Here is an 18,043-nt window from a genome sequence, read left to right as displayed (position 1 = left end):
AAAAGAGAATGGCAAGTTGAGAGAAGTTCATGGATTCTCATGGGGAGGAAGAAGTAGGCAAAATGACCTTCCACAAAAAATCAGATATCATCTTTAAAGACTTGGTATCGTATAACTATTTACCTGTGCCGAGATAAAGTAATAATAATAACAACTCTTCACATTTTCTCACTACTCAAAGCACTTTCGTGAGTGGGGAGCCACTTCAACCACCACTAATGTGCAGCATCCACCTGGATGTTGTGACTGCAGCCATTATTGTGCCACCATACTCACCACACATTAGCTGTTTGGTGGTGAAGGGGTGAGAGCGAGACAGAGAATGATTAGGGGGCCAGAATGACTAGGCCATGGGGGCAATTTAGCCTGGACATCAGGGTATGCCTTACTCTTTCAAAAGGATTCCCAGGGATCTCTAATGACCACAGAGATCCAGGACTTCAGTTTTACATCTCATCCAAAGGACAGCACCATTTTTACAGCACAGTGTCCAAATCACTGCACTGTGGCCTTGAGATCCATATTCAGAGTGCGGGGTTAACGCCCCCTGTTGGCCTCACCAACACCTCTACTCAAGATGGTCTCTCATCCAAGTATTGGCTGGGCCTGAACTTGCTTAGCTTCAGGTGGATGACCTGTTCTGAAGTGCATATGGTATGGCTGCTGGATATTCAGAAGTCCAAATATCTGTAAGCAGCCAGCCTATATGTTACATGTCTGTCTAGTCTGTATGCATTGTGACACTAGAGGGCGCTGTCGCTCCTCAAACACCGCAGACAAATGTCCAGGACACCAAGTAAAAGCGCCAGGAATATTTTAATTTCTTGGTATAATGTGCTTTTCAAGCACCTCCACCACCACAATAAACAAATCAATAATCAATAATACAATAATATTCCTCCTCTCCTCCCAGCAGCTCTGTCACACTCCCTCCCAACTCCGGCTCACTCGCTGGATCTCCCATAGTCCTTTATATAGTCCTTGACCCAGAAGTGGTCTTGTCCTTCTGTCCATGTAATTCATTAGCACTTCTGGGTCAGATGGAGACTTTTATTTTTCTTCAGCCCGGAAGTACTTCTGTTCCTCCGTCCCTGTGACTTGGGAGAACTTCTGGACTATATGGGAAACAAAAATCCCCTCGTCTCTCTGCAGTGTCACACGGTGGCCCCCAGGGTACCCAGCAGCATTGTGAAACCAAACTCCATTTTCCATGATGCCCCGCGGGAATCCGGGGCACCTCTAGGCTGCAGGGAAGACACCATCTAGTGTCCTGGATGTGTCGGCCGGGATGAGCTGCCGGCCGTCCATCACAGCATGTATCATACTTTTATAATCCTTGTATTTATTAATAAATTGCATTATTCTGTTTCTTGAACAGGTATAAGTCTAAAGGCTGGAGACCCACCTCCTACATCAGACAAAAGTTAGGCAAATGAAGTAAAAGCCTTGATTAATTATTGGATTAATTACCAGTATTGCTGAAGACAACACTGATAATTAATTAACCAAGTTAAAATTCTGGCGTCCTCCTGGGTGGGAGTCTTATTGATTAATAATAATAAAAAATTCTGTGTCCACCTTCTAACCGCACAAGTAAATAACTAAAGTAAGTGAACATTACTGTCTAATTAGAAATAAAAACATGCCATGCCAGAATATAGCCGTGCCATTTTAATGTGTAGCATATACGAAGACCACAATGCTTATCTAAACTATTTGCTGTTGTTATGCTATCAACAGTCAAAGAGACAGAAAGATACGATAGCAGACAGAAGCATTTCTCAAATGCGTGCAGCCAAGCACTTGCAGTGGTCTATGTGACTGTGTGTCCGTTTATCTTCTCTGCTGCTGCGCTCAATATGATGTACAAATGAATCATTAAGCTTCAGTTACCTTGTGCTTCTGAGCTCCTGAATGGATAACAACAATTTTAGCTTTCTATTTTCTCTCAGAGTCAAGTCTTTTTTTCAGGTTCTTTTGCTGTCTCCCTGCCACCACGGCTGTTTAAAATGCACGGACTAGAGGAAATCTTGGTGAGTTTTTAGGAATAAACCCCATCAGCAGAACCTTTTCAGTGGCAGATTTTTCCACTATTCATCACACAAGACTACTACCTACCTAAGGGTGATCTGTGTAACAAACATGGTTCGGTAAAAGATCATTCCTAATGTTTTGCTTTTATACACTACTAGCCGTCCCCCGTGGCTTCCCCCATGTAGAAGTGAAACAGGACATCTCTGCTATCCACAGGACTCCTGACGTCATGCTTCTCCCTCCCCTTGACCCGCAGCCTCTGTCTCGGATTAGCACGAATATATCGCTCCTGCAAGCAAACTGTGATTCTTAGAACGATGAGAGAGGTCGCAAAATCAAACGGAATGTTCAAGCAAATTCTAGAAAAGAGCCCCATCTAAATCTGTTAAGTAGTTCTCTCGTTCGCTAGATGTAAGATACGCCCCAAAGCTGGCACGTGAGTGAGGAGGGCCCTGCCCCCCTCCCCTCGGCCTGCTGCGTCTCTTTCGGATTCGCGCAAATAGATTGGTACCGCAAATGAAGTATGATACTTAATGCGATGAGAGAGATCATAAAATCAACCGGAATGTTCAAGCAAATTATAGAAAAAAAAATCCAATCTAAATCCGTTAAGTAGTTCTCTCATGAAAAGCGGACAGACAGACAGACGTTGGATTTTATATACAGAGAGAGATGGCAGGCTTTAAACAGTTCCGACCATCTTCTCCAGGAAACAACTAAAGGCAGAAGGCCAACACAGGCCAATCATGTATTGATGCAGTCAACAAAGAAGGAATCTATCCAGAATGGAACGCGGGGTCAAACATGTAAACATGCACATTTAGAAAGCCATCTGGAAAGAATGGTGGAGGATATCCAACCCACAAGACCAAATTACCTCTCACTCATTTATTCCTCTTTAGTTAGTTACAGCACTTCAGTTCTGCAGCAGTTGTGCTTTATTGAGTGATAAAGGCAACTTGCCAAAGCTGGCGAAACTGAACCCATCCCAATTTTGAACTGCTAAATACAGACAGTCTGTTAAAAATACAACACATTATGGTAATGTGACAAGTTATGGTAACGGAGCATGTGTTTACCTTATAATAGCAAAAATAAAACACATTATAGTCACGTAACATGTGTTTACATTGTAATAAGCAGCCAACAATGCACTGTTAGTCATTTAAAAAGTTGTGTGCCATCTGCTGTGATTACGTAGTTACTTCAAAGACTTGATGGATGTGATCTGCCACAAATGAAGATTTATCTTTAAGACAATGAGACACCAGCCAAACGGTTAGAATAAAACTGATAGGTGAAAGCAAAGCACCGCAAGAGGAACAGAAAATACACATACTACTGTTCTGTATCTTTGATTAGTACATGCAAGTTCTCACTCGCGTGTTAACGGGAAACAACTTGAAGGCTTGGGTAACGGTAATTCTCCTCCACGACAGGAGGTGGCACTCTGTACTAACAACCTCTCTTCTTCCCCGTCTGCAGATAGGATGATTGACACCGTTCTTTATGACGTTACCTCCGGGGTTCATCCACCTGGACCCGCCCCTTCCTCCCAAAATGCCCTAAATGCAGAAGAGCCACTGTCCTAATCAGTCCACCTAAGATGGAAGTCGAGACAACTTGATTTTGCGTTATAACACGTGTTTTCTTCACATTTATTGTTCAGAATTATATTGGGTTGGACACAACCCATTATAATATAATTGTCCTGCTATTACTTTTACAAAGTAAAAATATAACTGTACTCTGTACACATAACAATAATGTCCATATAATGACCCCATAATGTCCATAATGTCTATGTAATGACCCAATAAAATGAAATCAAAGAGCCTGGAAGTTTGTAAAGAAGAAGCACACACACTGCAACACTTGAGACACTCTAAGATAACTAGAAAGTATCAATGGACATATTGCAGATTTTTTTAAGTTTATTTTAAGAATACTTTTTAAATTTTTTTAGAACGCTGCTCCCACCATTTTAGCTAAGTTCCTCTTAGTTTCATCTCCTGCTCTTGTCTTTCCTGCAATCTGGAAATCTTCATTTTACAATCTAACCCTTATCTTGAACGTTCTGTACCCTGGCTCAACAGCTCTTCTAGCTCTGCTATCCACAACTGGCTTCATGCTGTTGAGTTAGTAAAGAGCTGGTTAGGGGGCTGCTCCATGAGGCAGTTTCTCCTGACCACCTTTTTTGGTATTTCCCCTTACGTCATCTTGCACTCCTGCATGGCACCCATGTGTTTGCCAGTTCACTTGCCAACTCTTTTATTGTGTTTCTGTTTAATTAGCTTTCTTAGCTGGGTCGTGGTCAGATTGTCGTAGGGTGGGATAGATGGGCTTGGGAGTGTTTGTAGGTACTTTCTTACATGCAGTATCACAAAACTCAGCTATTATTGGTGGGTTTGTTTTACTGTATTCCTTTTTCATTTTATCAATAAAAGTCTGATCACAAAAAAGCTGCTTCACACTAAAATATAACCCTTTATATACATTAAAAAGTTCATTCATTCATTCATTCATTCATTTCTGAACCAATCTATCCATTCATTAGTTATTTAATTCAACAAAAAATCTAATATGGGTTGCTGGGTATCAAAGCCTATCCTACACAGCACCAGGAGCAAGTCAGGAGCCTTCACTGTGGACCCTTGCTTAAGCAATTACTTATTCATGCCGGGCCGGTCATGGGTGGTTGCAAAATGTTTGAAGGATAAGTTATTTCTTCACATATATTACCTTGTCACATGAAACTGCATTCTAAAGTGAAGTTCATTTTATAAATTTAAAAAAATGCAGAGGCCGCTCTTCTGTTTTATAATAATAATAGATAATGGAGTCCCATTGTAAAAAACACCTTACAATTTACCAAAGATTAGATTAGATTAGATGAACTTTATTAATCTCAAGAGAAAATTCACATGCATATACAGCAGCAGAAATATAATAACAAGGATAAACGTAAAAACAAATGCCTATTTTTCAAGCCAAAAATATTATTGAGTATTGATTCAAGTCCTAAGACTACACACATATTTGAAAATAGTGTACCTGGATAAGTAGGTTGGGAAGATGGATCGATGGATGGATGGATATTAGAATAGACTCTATCTATCTATCTATCTATCTATCTATCTATCTATCTATCTATCTATCTATCTATCTATCTATCTATCTATCTATCTATCTATCTATCTATCTATCTATCTATCTATCTATCTAGAAAGAACAGAATAGAATAGAATAGAATATTATGTTTTACTATCCATGGCACCTTTCAAACTCAGGTAACAGGGTGTTTTACCATGTCAGCCATTATGGATGTAGTGAGAAGTTAAGCAAAATGACACCTTTTATTGGCTAACTAGAAAAATTACATTATGTAAGCTTTCGAGGCAATGTAATCACATCTTGCCTGAAGAAGGGGACAGAGTTGCCTACGAAAACGTACATATTATAATCTTTCTAGTTAGCCAATAAAAGGTGTAATTTTGCTTAACTTCCCAAAGAGAGGTAATAAAATAATGTAAAAATATTTGCTACCTCTTGTCCTATGCGTACTTTCAGTGCCTTTCATCTGTATTCACGTGTGTCTGAACCTGTTTTCACCGGCGCTCTTTTCCTTCAGCTTGTTCCCATAAAGCCTCGTTCTCTGACTCTGGAATGATCTTTGAGACGCTTTTCTCAGCTCCTGTCCAGTTTAATACTTTCTGTCTTTGAAGATGAATATTTTAGAATAAGAATAAATAATTATTTCCGCATTTCTTTCCCTTCTCCATTTTTTTTAATTTACCTATATATATTTTTTCCTTTCTTTTGTTTATTTTTGCCCTATTAAAAAGCCCTAATGCAATTCTCCTTTGGCCATGCTCTCCTTCTCAAGGGTGGGGTTTGATTTGTCTTCACTTCTTTTTTGTATAAATTGACCTATTTGTATGGAATGATTACAATAAAATGAATAAATAAAATTAAAAAAAAAAAAAAAGAAGAAGATGACTCTGTCAGTGCGCACCTTCACTTTTCCTCACTTCTTCAAACTGACCAACCATACCAAAGCCAAAGCCAAAGTAACCAATCAGATTGTTCTAAAGAACTGGACACACGGACCTTTTTGTTTTATTATATACTAGATTTTATGTTGTCTTCTATTCTATTCTATAACCAAACAGAACCTGCCAATAGGTAAAGCTTCCGTCTTGTAGGCCCCATTTCCCATATGGGGTACGTGCCTTCTTTGTGGAGACTGCATGTCCTCCAGATGTTACAGTGCCTCCCTCCCACACTCTAAGGACCTACTAGTAAATGAAAGGCAATTCAGAATTGGCCCAGTGTGAGTGAGCTTGGTGTATTTACAAATATGCCCTGTGACTGACTTAATGCCATGCCGTCCAGGGTTGTAGTGATGTGTCGTTCGCAAACGAGCCGGCTCTAAGAGCCGATGCTTTGAAGCGAACGAGAGGAGCTGATGCCTGTCTAGCAGAGCTGAAGCTTCAGCCGCTCCTGCTCCGCTCTGCTGAAAATCCATTCGGCAGGGGCGGGACTTATATGGACGCACAGAACATTGGATCATAATGCCGACTCGTTCACGAACAACACATCGGACAAGGATCGTGCCATTATGTAAAAGAAGGAAGGGGGGCAGACACTCCGAAGACAGCGAGTGTTGGTACAGGCCAGGTACACAGAGCGACACTGTCGCTCTGTGTATCTGTCGCAGCGACAGATGAGGAGCCAGATTTAAATGCAAGCGCATCGTGAAGAAAAAAAGAAGAGTGAAGAAATGAGTGAAAGCCGAAAAAGAAGCAGCATCTGGCTGCATTTCAGTGATATTGGAGACTGCAAAGCTAAGTGCAGAATTTGTAATATGAAAATATCCGTTAGAGCAGGGTCAACAACAAACCTGCACAGACATATAAGAACCACCCACCCATCCGTGCAACTGGAGGAGAGCGTGCCCTCTCTCCTGCCATCCACTGACCCTGGAAAAGAGCCAAGTACTTCTGCTGCAGCATCCACTGTCTTACTGAAAACTGCAGGTATAACACGGTCTTCAGTTCAAACCAAAATAAGCACATTTATTCCAAAACAAATGACGCCAAACAAACAAATAAGTGTCGATGAGGAGCTGGCTAAAATGATAGCTAGCGACTTTTAACCATTTTCCATTGTGGAGGACAGATGATTTACAACCTTTGTACAGGCCTTAAACCCCATGTATGTTCTCCCTAGCAGAAAAACTTTGTCCCAAACAATTATTCCATAACTATATATCTGAGGATGGAGTACAACACTGTGCTTTCCGAAACCACTGTTCTGGAAAAAAGGTAGCATTTAATGACAACAGAGCTGTGGATGAGGCATTTCAAAGAATAAGTGCAGCAGCAGCAGTCTGTCTGCTCCTCCATCAGAGGGCCAAGAGGAAGAAATTGGAGCAGGGGCATGTTCACAGGAATCACAAGCTTCTGCTGTGTGGAGGCTCTTTGACGAAAGAGCAACAGGAGACACTGCAAGGAGAAATCAACACAGCTGATGCTATGCTGGAGTTGAGGTCCTATCTTGAGGAGCCCCTCATCCAAAGATCTGAAGACCCACTGAGCTGCTGGGAGGCCAAGGCTGCAGTCTACCCACGCCTGGTTAAGGTAATGTTAGGAAGACTTTGCATTGTCGCTACATCGGTCCCTTCAGAAAGAGTCTTCTCAAAAACAGGACAAATAATCACGGAGAGGAGAAATTGCATCAGCCCATCTAAGCTGAGGCATCTGGCATTTCAGAATGCCAACCTGGCCTAAAAACTTTTATTCAAAGAGTCATAGTGTTATGTTGTTGTTGTTGAGTTTGGCCTTTATTTAATTTGTTTGCTGTGTTAAGTTGTTCATTTAAAGCTTTTATTAAAATGTTAAACAATAGTAACTGTGTATTTATTGTAATGAAAAAATGCATAAAAATATGTAATGTCTGAAAGCAATGAATAAGAAATTGCTTATACACAAACCATTCATACTGCGGTGGGTTGGCACCCTGCCCGGGATTGGTTCCCTGACTTGTGCCCTGTGTTGGCTGGGATTGGCTCCAGCAGACCCCCGTGACCCTGTGTTCGGATTCAGCGGGTTGGAAAATGGATGGATGGATGGATGGAAACCATTCATAATTGCTTAATTAGGCTAAAATATAAGCATCGAAGTGATACTAAACGAAGAGCCATTCGGGAGCCGTAAGAGCCGGCTCTTTAAAGGGAGCCGATCCAAAAGAGCCGAAGCTTTGAAAAGAGCCGGAGTTCCCATCACTACAGGGTTGCCTCTTGATGCTGCTGCCGCTCTGGCCTCTTACAGCTGAATGCTAAAGAAGTGTGGTAAAAAATGTATACATGAATGAGTGGGTAACATAAAGTAATGATCCCATATTCTTATATTATGTTTTCAAGAGTACCCAAAATTTAAAAAAATGGCAATACTTTATTTCTTTTAGGCATATTTATGATTTTGGGAAACATTTTTTACATACCGTATACAAAAAGGCACAAGCAGAGAGGCTACCTTAGGCCGTCATTACATTTCCCAAGCACACAGAACAGATGGCTCTCAAAATGGACCAATAAACTAAAGACAAATCTTTCCTTTTCTGACAGAAACTGGTACTTGGCAAAAATTAAATTTATCATGATAAGTTTAAGATAATAAAGACCAAATCCATTGCTTTATATGAGTAATTGCTTTCTTTTTTAAACATAGTACTCCAAACAGGTAAGGTTATATTTTATGGTTTAATCTAGGACATAACATACTAGGATTAACTTTTAAGCATTCTTATATGTATACAAATATAACAGCAATTATATTTTTTATTATTTTAGGTCAATGAAATTCTATGAAGAGATGAGATATGCAACTCATATTTGTTTTTCAGCATCCTGACTTTGAATCCTCAGCCTGCTCACTGGCTATATGAGGTTTGCATGTTCTCCTTGTGTCTACTCTCTCATCTCCCAGACATCCATGTTATGCTAACTGGTGCCTCTGAGGTGTTAATGGACTGGCACCCTGTTCGGGATGGTTTCCTGCCTTACACCTGAAGCTGCTGCTGTACACTTCAGCCACCACAACCTTGAATTGGATTAGGAGAGTTTGGGGATGTTAAGATTTATATTAACCCAGGTAACAAGCCCCTATGAGCTACAAATGTGTCCCATATGGGCTGAAATATGGGTTTCATACCGGCGGCCCAAACGGGACTCGTCAAATTGTGAACCCAAGGATAATATGGGGCCTGTTACTGATTGCCTGGTAGAAGTGTGCTGGGAGCAAGCAGTTTGGGGGTCCCTAAGGACTTGCTTGGGATTTGCCGGTCTTAGATAACATGCATTTAAACTTGAAGCAATAAATTAAAATAGTGAAAGATTCATTAGCTTATTTGGTTGATACCTTTCTCCAAGGTGACTTACAGAATTTCAGATACAATCATTATATTTCATTTTTCAATTGGAGCAAAAGCAGGTGAAGTTATAGAGTGTCAGAAGTGGGATTTGACCAACCACCCTTGTGATTTTTTACGTTTAACTTTTGTCAACCTCAGATTTCATTCGTGCAGGATTGAATTTGCAGGAAATGAAACTTTAACTTGAGTGACTTTAATGGCATAAGATGTGGTGCAGTTTAAATGAAGTTTGACATTTGAGAACAGTTAGATGTAAAAAAGATGTTTTGATGTGCTTATTTGAAGGCTAGCATTGTGGCCTAGTGGTTAAGGCTTTGGAGTTCATCCTGTGAGGTTGTGAGTTCAAATCGCCCTACTGACACTGTGTGACCAAGAGCAAAGAATTTGGAAAAGTAAATCAAATGTAACCAGTTGCATCTCAGATGTTGTAAGTTGCTTTGGATAAAGGTGTCAGCCCAATAGGTTAATAAGTCTTTTCAATGATTGCTTCAAGCTTAGGTACATGTTATCTAAGTCAGGGGTTTCCCAACCCAGTCCTCATGGACCACCCCAAACCGTTTAGCTCCCAGCACACCTCTACCAGGCAATCAGTGACAGTGTGTTAACCCATATGGACCATCCATATGACCCTTCAGTGCACACTCTAATGGGTCCCATAATGGGCCACTCATATTTTGGTCCAAATGGGATCGCCACCTCAGAATATAATTCTATATTTCAAAGGAGACACCTTTAATGTTTCAGACGGGCAAATAAAAAATAGAAAAAAACAACAACACTTGAAAATCACTCACCATCACTTTTCTTCCCATAAGGCATTTGGTTAAATTCCGCAAAACATTCATCCCAGTGCTGGCGATTCCCTGCCTTTTCGAAAAGGCCGAATTCATCATCTTCCTCCGACAGATCAATACTCGGGCTTACCCCATCATTAGACCAGGAACTTCCCTGATTACTAATCTCCAGCTCCGTGCCAAGTGCAACATGACCTTTCACCTCCGTTGGCAGGTCTTTCTGAGATGGAAGAGTTGCCATAGTTACATGGCCTGCCAGATTCAGCGGCGCCGCAGTGGGACCGTCGAAACTCTGATTTTGTAAAGATACTGAAAGGAAGTCTGTGTGTGTTCCTTCATCATGTTGCTCCTGTGCAGACGCAGCGTCCGGTACTTCACCTCTGGCTCCCGAAATGAATTCCGCTGGCCCTTCTCTTGTCAATGAGCCTTTCCAAGCAGGTGCAAAACAATGGGAATCATTTGGCACTGCAGCAATGCTGGTTTTCTCTTCCACGCTTTGCTCTGTGGTGGTAAACTGATTAAAAATTGCCTGCCACCCCGTTTTACTCTTGGCTTCACCCGGCTCTATTATGTCTTTGGCAATGACATCAGACAGTTTAGCTCCACCACTACTAGTTGGTACTGCAATCTGATTTCCAGCCTTGCAATGTGGGGTCAGGCTACAGCACGTCTCTGGACATTGTTTTGTGCCCACTGGACTCACACAGGCCTTTTCTGTCCAGCTCTGCCTATCAGTGCTTTGATGATCCTCGATGTGCTTCTCGGCAGCTTCACGTATCATTCCTGTGTGCGTCCAAAGCTCCACAAGCTTACTTGTTGGTTCCTCTGCTTTTGATCGCATTTGTCCACCTTCTTTGCTTGTCTTCCTCTGCACTGCGGAGGCCATTTCAGCTTCGACATGCAGTTGGGAGGCATGTATTGTTTTGTCAGTCATTTCCTCAGGGTCAGGAGCCGAGCCCTTGTCACACTGATAGCATATACCTTCAGGACATGCAGATCCTTCAATTTCACTTTTAACTGCATTGTACAAGTCATCTGTCGGTGACCCAGAAGTGTCAGCCCACCTTCTTCCTTCAAAATGCATTTTGTTGTTTTGAAGCACATCACAGGTAACGTCCAGTTCATTCATATCTACGTTTCCAGAAGGATGGAGATCAGGTTTCAGTTTCTCTGTGCCTGCCTTGTTGTCCTTTGGAGAAATCTCTGCATTTCTGCGAAGTTCTGAGAGAGTCCCCTTTGTTTCAGGTAAGCCGTCTCCTCTTTCCTTCTCTAGTGTCAGAACTGAAGTGGGAGACACAACAGTCCTGCTGTCCTCTTTCCCAGTCATGTGTTCATATCCATCCTTGGAATGCAGTCTGGAGTTCTCTTCTGTTTTCCCCGACTGCAGTTGGCTCAGTGCGGAAGTTTGTAAAGTTGCTATAGTTACCGCTGACCCCGTCTGGTTGGCGTTTCCTGTTCTTCTCCACACGCCAAGATCTGTTCTCAGACTTGTGCCATTCTCTCCTTCCTGGGACTTGCTGATACTAATTTTCTGATTTGCGGGTACCTTCGCTAAAGAATCTGAAACAGAACCTGTCTTTCCGGTTGTAATCCTATCTGGAGCTGACAAGCAGGGCTGACGTTGTTTCTTTTGAGCTCCTGTCTTGTTCTTTCCATTGTTGTAGATATTATTACCCCCCTTGCTTCTGAAAGCCTTTATCTTGTGAGCCTGGTACTGAAAACCAAAACTGTTCTTAAACACGGCCTGCAGCGGATTATCCCGGTGATGGGTGCTGCCATCTCCTCCTCCTCCTCCTCCTCCTCCTCCTTTTCCACCGCTGCCTCGACTGCAGCTCGCTAAGATAATTTTCCTCCTACTAAGCCCCGCTTCGAAGCACAAGTAATTGTTGTTATTGTTCTGCTGGAGCATGTCCACAGTCTCAAAGGTGCAAAGTGAGTGACACATAGGAACAAGCACAAAAATGGCATCTGCTGGTAGAGGGAAAGATAGATTCGATTTTAACAATCCAAGTCTATAAAAAGATCAACTTTCCTTTGTATCTGTCTTGTCCATCAAAAGAGGTTCTCAGATGTCTGTGTAACAGAGCCCGTCGTCTGACCCTTCTGGTCACAACAGCCGATTCATTTTCCCTTTTTTAAAGCTGTGGTTGGAATTCCCCCACTGTGAGAAGATGAGATGGCTCTCTGCAGCTGGAAGATGAAAACAGAATTAACTGATTAAGCATGGCTCCCGCCGGATATGCATATGTATGCAAACCAAGTCGAGCAACCAACGCCTGCGCCTCTGATGCAAGGACTGACAAGGATCCCCAGTGTGATGTGCCACCAGGCAAACTGGCCTAGTTTGTGTTACGCTAACGGGAAAGAAAAATAATATCTAATTAAATGTGTTTGTGTTGTGGTGTATGGGGCAGGCCCTAAGAAGAGCTAACAGATGGAAATGCAAATGAAGAGAAGTAACATAAACTGGCACCTAAAAGCACAGAAAACAGGGTACACATAAAAATAGAAAACGTAAGAGTCACCTCAGATATACTGGGTGCACACAGACAGGACAAAGTGAAGGACATGGACTGGCATATAATGGCACAGCCAACAGAAAACAGAAGGGTCACCTCAAATCAGAGCCATCTTAACGCATGGCAGTGCCCAGGGACCCCACGAGCATAGGGGCCCCATGCTAATCTATGTATGTTGTGACATGCTGAGTGGTTGTGTAGGTAGGGACCCCAGTGCACTGCTTTGCCCGGGGGCCTATAATGCTGTTAAGACCATCCTGCCTCAAATGTACTGTAGATGCATTGAAATAGAAAACACAGGATGATCTCAAATATCCTGAGTGCACACAGACTGGCAAATACAAGACAACCTGAATGACATGGAGTGGCACATAGAGCCAACAGGAAATAGAAGGGTCACCTCAAATATACTGTACACTCTTTTAAATAATGATTCTTTAATGGCACTTTATGGTTCTTTATTGGTTTCTGTCATTCCTCGTAGTACATTTGCTTGGCAAAGCACCATTTCATTCTGGGACGGGATCTTTGCATATGAAGTTGGTTGTTTTTGCTTTGAAAAACTTCCTAAAATCCAGAAAAAAATTTATAATCTTTACTGTATGGTAGGGTGCAGGATTAAGAAAACCTGGACTTAGCCTGTGTTAGTGTTTGCAGCGAGAAACTTTTTAAAATCATGACTCCATTGGGATTTCACAAATCTGTCACCATCTATTCATGGTCATTTACTGTATTGAGTCCATTAAAGATCTAATTAAATAAAAATTCTTTCTGGAACCTTCATGTGGATGAGTCTTTTGGGAACCAAAAATGTTTCCACTATGGCTTTGCTCTTTGACTTTTAAGAGTGTAGATGCATTGAAATTGAAAACCAAGGGTCATCACAGATGTACTGGATACACATGGACTGGCAAAAAGAGTACAACATGGACAACACAGACTGGCACATAAAGGCACAGCCAACAGAAAACAGAAGGGTCACCTTAAATATACGGGATACACCTACACACTAGGTCAAACATCAGGGTCAGTATTACATCAGGGTCAGATTGATAGAGCGACATGAAAGGCAAAATATAACTGATAGACAAAAAGATGTGAAGGCACTAAATGATAGATGGACAGAGAGATCTGAAAAAAGCTCTATAATTAATAGAGAGAAAGGTAGAAAAGAAATAAATGATAAATAGATAGGTAGATGTGAAAGGAACGACATAAATGATAGACAGAAAGATTACGGTTTTGAATGAGAGATGGATAGATGGATGTGAATGACACTATATAACTGATACAGGAAAAAATTGAAGGTACATGAACATATAACTGTGAAAGGCACTATATCATAGATAGATAGATAGATAGATAGATAGATAGATAGATAGATAGATAGATAGATAGATAGATAGATAGATAGATAGATAGATAGATAGATAGATAGATAGGAAAGGCACTATATAATAGATAGATAGATAGATAGATAGATAGATAGATAGATAGATAGATAGATAGATAGATAGATAGATAGGAAAGGCACTATATAATAGATAGATAGATAGATAGATAGATAGATAGATAGATAGATAGATAGATAGATAGATAGATAGATAGATAGATAGATAGATAGGAAAGGCACTATATAAGTATAAGAGGAAAGATTTGAAGGTGCTAAATGAGAGATAATAGACATAAAAGGCACTATTTAACTGATAGAAGAAAATATGAAATCACTAAGTGATAGGTTTGACAGATAGCTATGAAAACAGTATAGATAGCTGTAAAGACACTATATTAAGTGATAGAAGAAAGATGTGAAGGCACTAAATGATAGACGGACAGATAGATATGAAAGGAACTGTAGATAGATAGATAGATAGATAGATAGATAGATAGATAGATAGATAGATAGATAGATAGATAGATAGATAGATAGAGACACTATATTAGTGATAAAAGAAAGATATGAAAGACACTATATAACTGATAGAAAAATATGAAAGCAATAAATGATAGATGGACAGATAGATATGATAGGCACTATGGATAAATAGATAAAGCACTAAGGCACTATAAATATATAGAGAGAGTTCTGCGTGTCTTTACTTACATTTACAGTTAACAATGTCCTATACATAATTCTTTCTCGATTGTTTTCTTCATTACTATTTTCAGAATCAAAAGACAAAATTAAATAATTACATCAGTTCCTAACGACAGGACGTGGCCATTTCAGATAGATAAATGAATGAACGTGCACCGCCGTATGCGCTCTGTGCACCGGGTGATTGCTGGTGAAGAAGGACGCTGTGCAGTCTCTTCCTGTCTGTGGTCAGTTCTGCGTTGTTTAAATGACCGCAGGTTGATTATGTTAAGTTAAGCTCCATCGTAGGATTGAGCGGACACACACACACACACACACACACACACACACACAAACGTCTTTCTTTCTTTCTTTCTTTCTTTCTTTCTTTCTTTCTTTCTTTCTTTCTTTCTTTCTTTCTTTCTTTCTTTCTTTCTTTCTTTCACCACGATCGTTTTAAATCAGCTGATATGTGCTGAATAAGAAGAAGCAAAGCCTGAGAGACACGCAGACCCGAGTCGAGATCGCCCTTTCCAAAGGACGCATTCGAACGCCCACTACACCTAATGTGTTACATCAGAGAAGAGCCTTACGCACAATTTTAAAACCGTGTCGAATAAAATATTGTAACTTGTCAGTTCATCCTTTAATCTATTATAAAATCCAGATCGATATTTTTTACCAAAACAAATTTTTTTTGTTCGCTGTCGAATGATGTTTAATTCATGTTTATTTCAGCCTTACAGACTGAAAAGGCAGATAAAGGTATAATTTGGTTAATTCAACAAATACTGTGAAAAGAGTACGTATAATGAATAGACAATTGGTCGATGTACTGCACAAATATTATACGTCATGTATAAAATCGCCATGCATTTTTAAAGATCGCCTGTTCCCTTACGGGAACCAGTGCCGCATCTTCAATTTTATGCGTTGTTTAGCTTATAAACGCGTCTGTCTAACAAGCGTACACCTTAAGCATACTTAGCCCGTATATGCATAGATGGAGTGAACTGTATATGAATGATCAATACGTCCCTTACCTCTGTTAAGTGAAATGCCCCGTGTGCCCCTGTCGATAGACTAATCGCCGCTTCTTCAAATTCCGTTAATTTGCCTGATCCTCGCTGTTTTCTGCCTTTTTCTACCAAATGCAGAGCCTTTGTGTTTCCCGAGATTCGAAGCTGGCTGACTGCGCGGATCTGCAATTAATGTCAATGACTGGAGGAGGTAAGTCGGACTGTTCAATCCTACGTCTAAACCTTCCTTTGGGCGGCGTATTTGGGTCAGCTTTTTTATTCAGATTGTTTGGAATTGCGTCGGCGCTGCAGAGCTTCATTGCTTGTTCAGTCAGTTGTTCCGATATCAGTCTGCGCTGTAATGCCATGTAGACTCGACCTCCATCCATTTTCTGCACCCGCACTTAGATGCGATGAGAAGCCTCGTGTATGACATCTGGTACAAGGCGGGAATCAGAAATAGTGGACTCTGGTCTACTGGAGGAAACAGTTGGTAAACCTGAAAAGGACTTGAATTCAAATAGTAGAGGACACAAAGATACAGAGAGAGATGCCAGAGAAAGGGATGTTTTATAGCTTCAATCAAATTAAGAATTATGTTGCTAAAATGGTGTGCATTCTTCAATATCAGGGCCAATCATCCTTTTTTTCTGCAAGCCCAAGAAAAATCCCTAAATATCTGATAGATAAAGGCACTTTTCAGTGAAATCCCACTACTGATCCTACAATAAGAATGAAAAATAATATATTTTTAATGTATTTCATACATACATCTTACATTGCACTCAGACACATCATCTGTGATGTAGCCCAGGATCTTTGGGTCTTTCAAGAACGTACACCTTCAACTGGGTGACCAAAGAGAGGCTAATCAGAACCTCACCTGTGTCTGAGTAGCATTAGACCATGACTCATTTCTCCTTAACCACAGCCATCTTGAGGCCCTCTCCACTGCCACTGTGCTTTTCCTGATGGCCTGCTTTCTTTGCGTCCCTCTTGATGCCCAGGGGATGGAATGCCTTGGAGAAGGATTGACCAGCAAACCTTCTACAAACCACCTCCATGGACAAACACCATATCTTCCACCCTTATCTGTGGCACTCCTCCACCAAGTGTGAATACCTGGTTTGCTTCCTCTGTGTGGTCTCCTCCATCCTGTCTACCCAGGGGACTGTGAGGTCCAGTATGACCACCAGTTTTGATGACTTTGATAGTAGGACTTTGTGTGGCCTGAGGATGGCTGCAGTGAATGACTCAGGGAACCGGAGCTGCTTCCCTAGGTCAGTCTTCGATTGGTAGTCCTTGGCAGGTTTAAGAAGCTTTGTCTACACCCCTGATTGAGCCTGGGTCTTCTCTCCACTTTAACAAAGTGAATCATTCGCTGGACTGGCCAGTGGTAAGCTGAATGATGACTGAGCTGATGCTGTCCACTGCTGTCTTCAGTACTTGATTATGGTGCAACTGATGCCTCTTGCAACTGCTATGAATATACTCCAGTGTCCCCATCCTGGAGCATACAATAAGTAACACGTCAGTGTTTCCATTTTGCACCACTAGTAGAGTTTTGCTGGACTGGGAAGAATGTCATAGACTTGACTGGAGGAGGAATTTTATGAGATGGGGTTCAGCCTTCCATGGATCTGCTCAAGAAATTTGGTGGTCCAATGTCTGATCCCATCTTGCTGATGCTCCATGTAGGTGCATCCTCATCACTCTACTGACATGCAGCTCCTCCATCTAAGTCCTTACCTGTTGATGGACCAACCTCCATCTCACTCTACCAAGGGCTCTTAAAACTTACTTATTCAAGTGTTATTACTTTTTTGTATACATAGTATAGAGAAAGTATAGGAATCGTGAAAAAGTTCGACCTCGAGATTTGGTGAATCTTGACGTGCAGAAAATACCATTTTTGAAATGATGTCTGTCTGTGTGTCTGTTTGTAAAAACAATAACTCAAAAACACTTTGACCTCGGTCAGTGAGACTTTGTACACCTGCTTTATATCAAAAATAAGGAATCTTATCAACATTTGGGAAACTTCTGCCAATGGAAAGTGGTACTTGAATTGAATACTTTCACGCATTTTCAAGTAAGCTATGGTTATAATTACAGATAGATGATTCAAATTTTGTAGAGATATTTATAATGATAAAAAGCAAATGA

General features: G+C 41.0%; 1 protein-coding gene across 1 annotated transcript in view; it reads right to left on the bottom strand.

Moving 5' to 3' along the window:
- Window positions 1-16,255, bottom strand: part of LOC114648469 (uncharacterized) — a 78,308-nt gene extending 62,053 nt beyond the window's left edge. The window contains exons 1-2 of the mRNA XM_028797529.2: window positions 15,902-16,255; window positions 10,263-12,452 (exon numbers count right to left, since the gene is read on the bottom strand). Of these exons, the coding sequence (XP_028653362.2) occupies window positions 10,263-12,207 (1,945 nt within the window). The 5' untranslated portion in view covers window positions 12,208-12,452; window positions 15,902-16,255. The remainder of the gene's footprint in view (window positions 1-10,262; window positions 12,453-15,901) is intronic.
- Between the last annotated feature and the right edge of the window lie 1,788 nt (window positions 16,256-18,043).

Source organism: Erpetoichthys calabaricus, chromosome 1, assembly GCF_900747795.2.
Source record: "Erpetoichthys calabaricus chromosome 1, fErpCal1.3, whole genome shotgun sequence".
Taxonomy (NCBI): Eukaryota; Metazoa; Chordata; class Cladistia; order Polypteriformes; family Polypteridae; genus Erpetoichthys; species Erpetoichthys calabaricus.
Note: the sequence above shows the minus strand (reverse complement) of the source record. Positions and strands in the feature narration are given on the sequence as shown.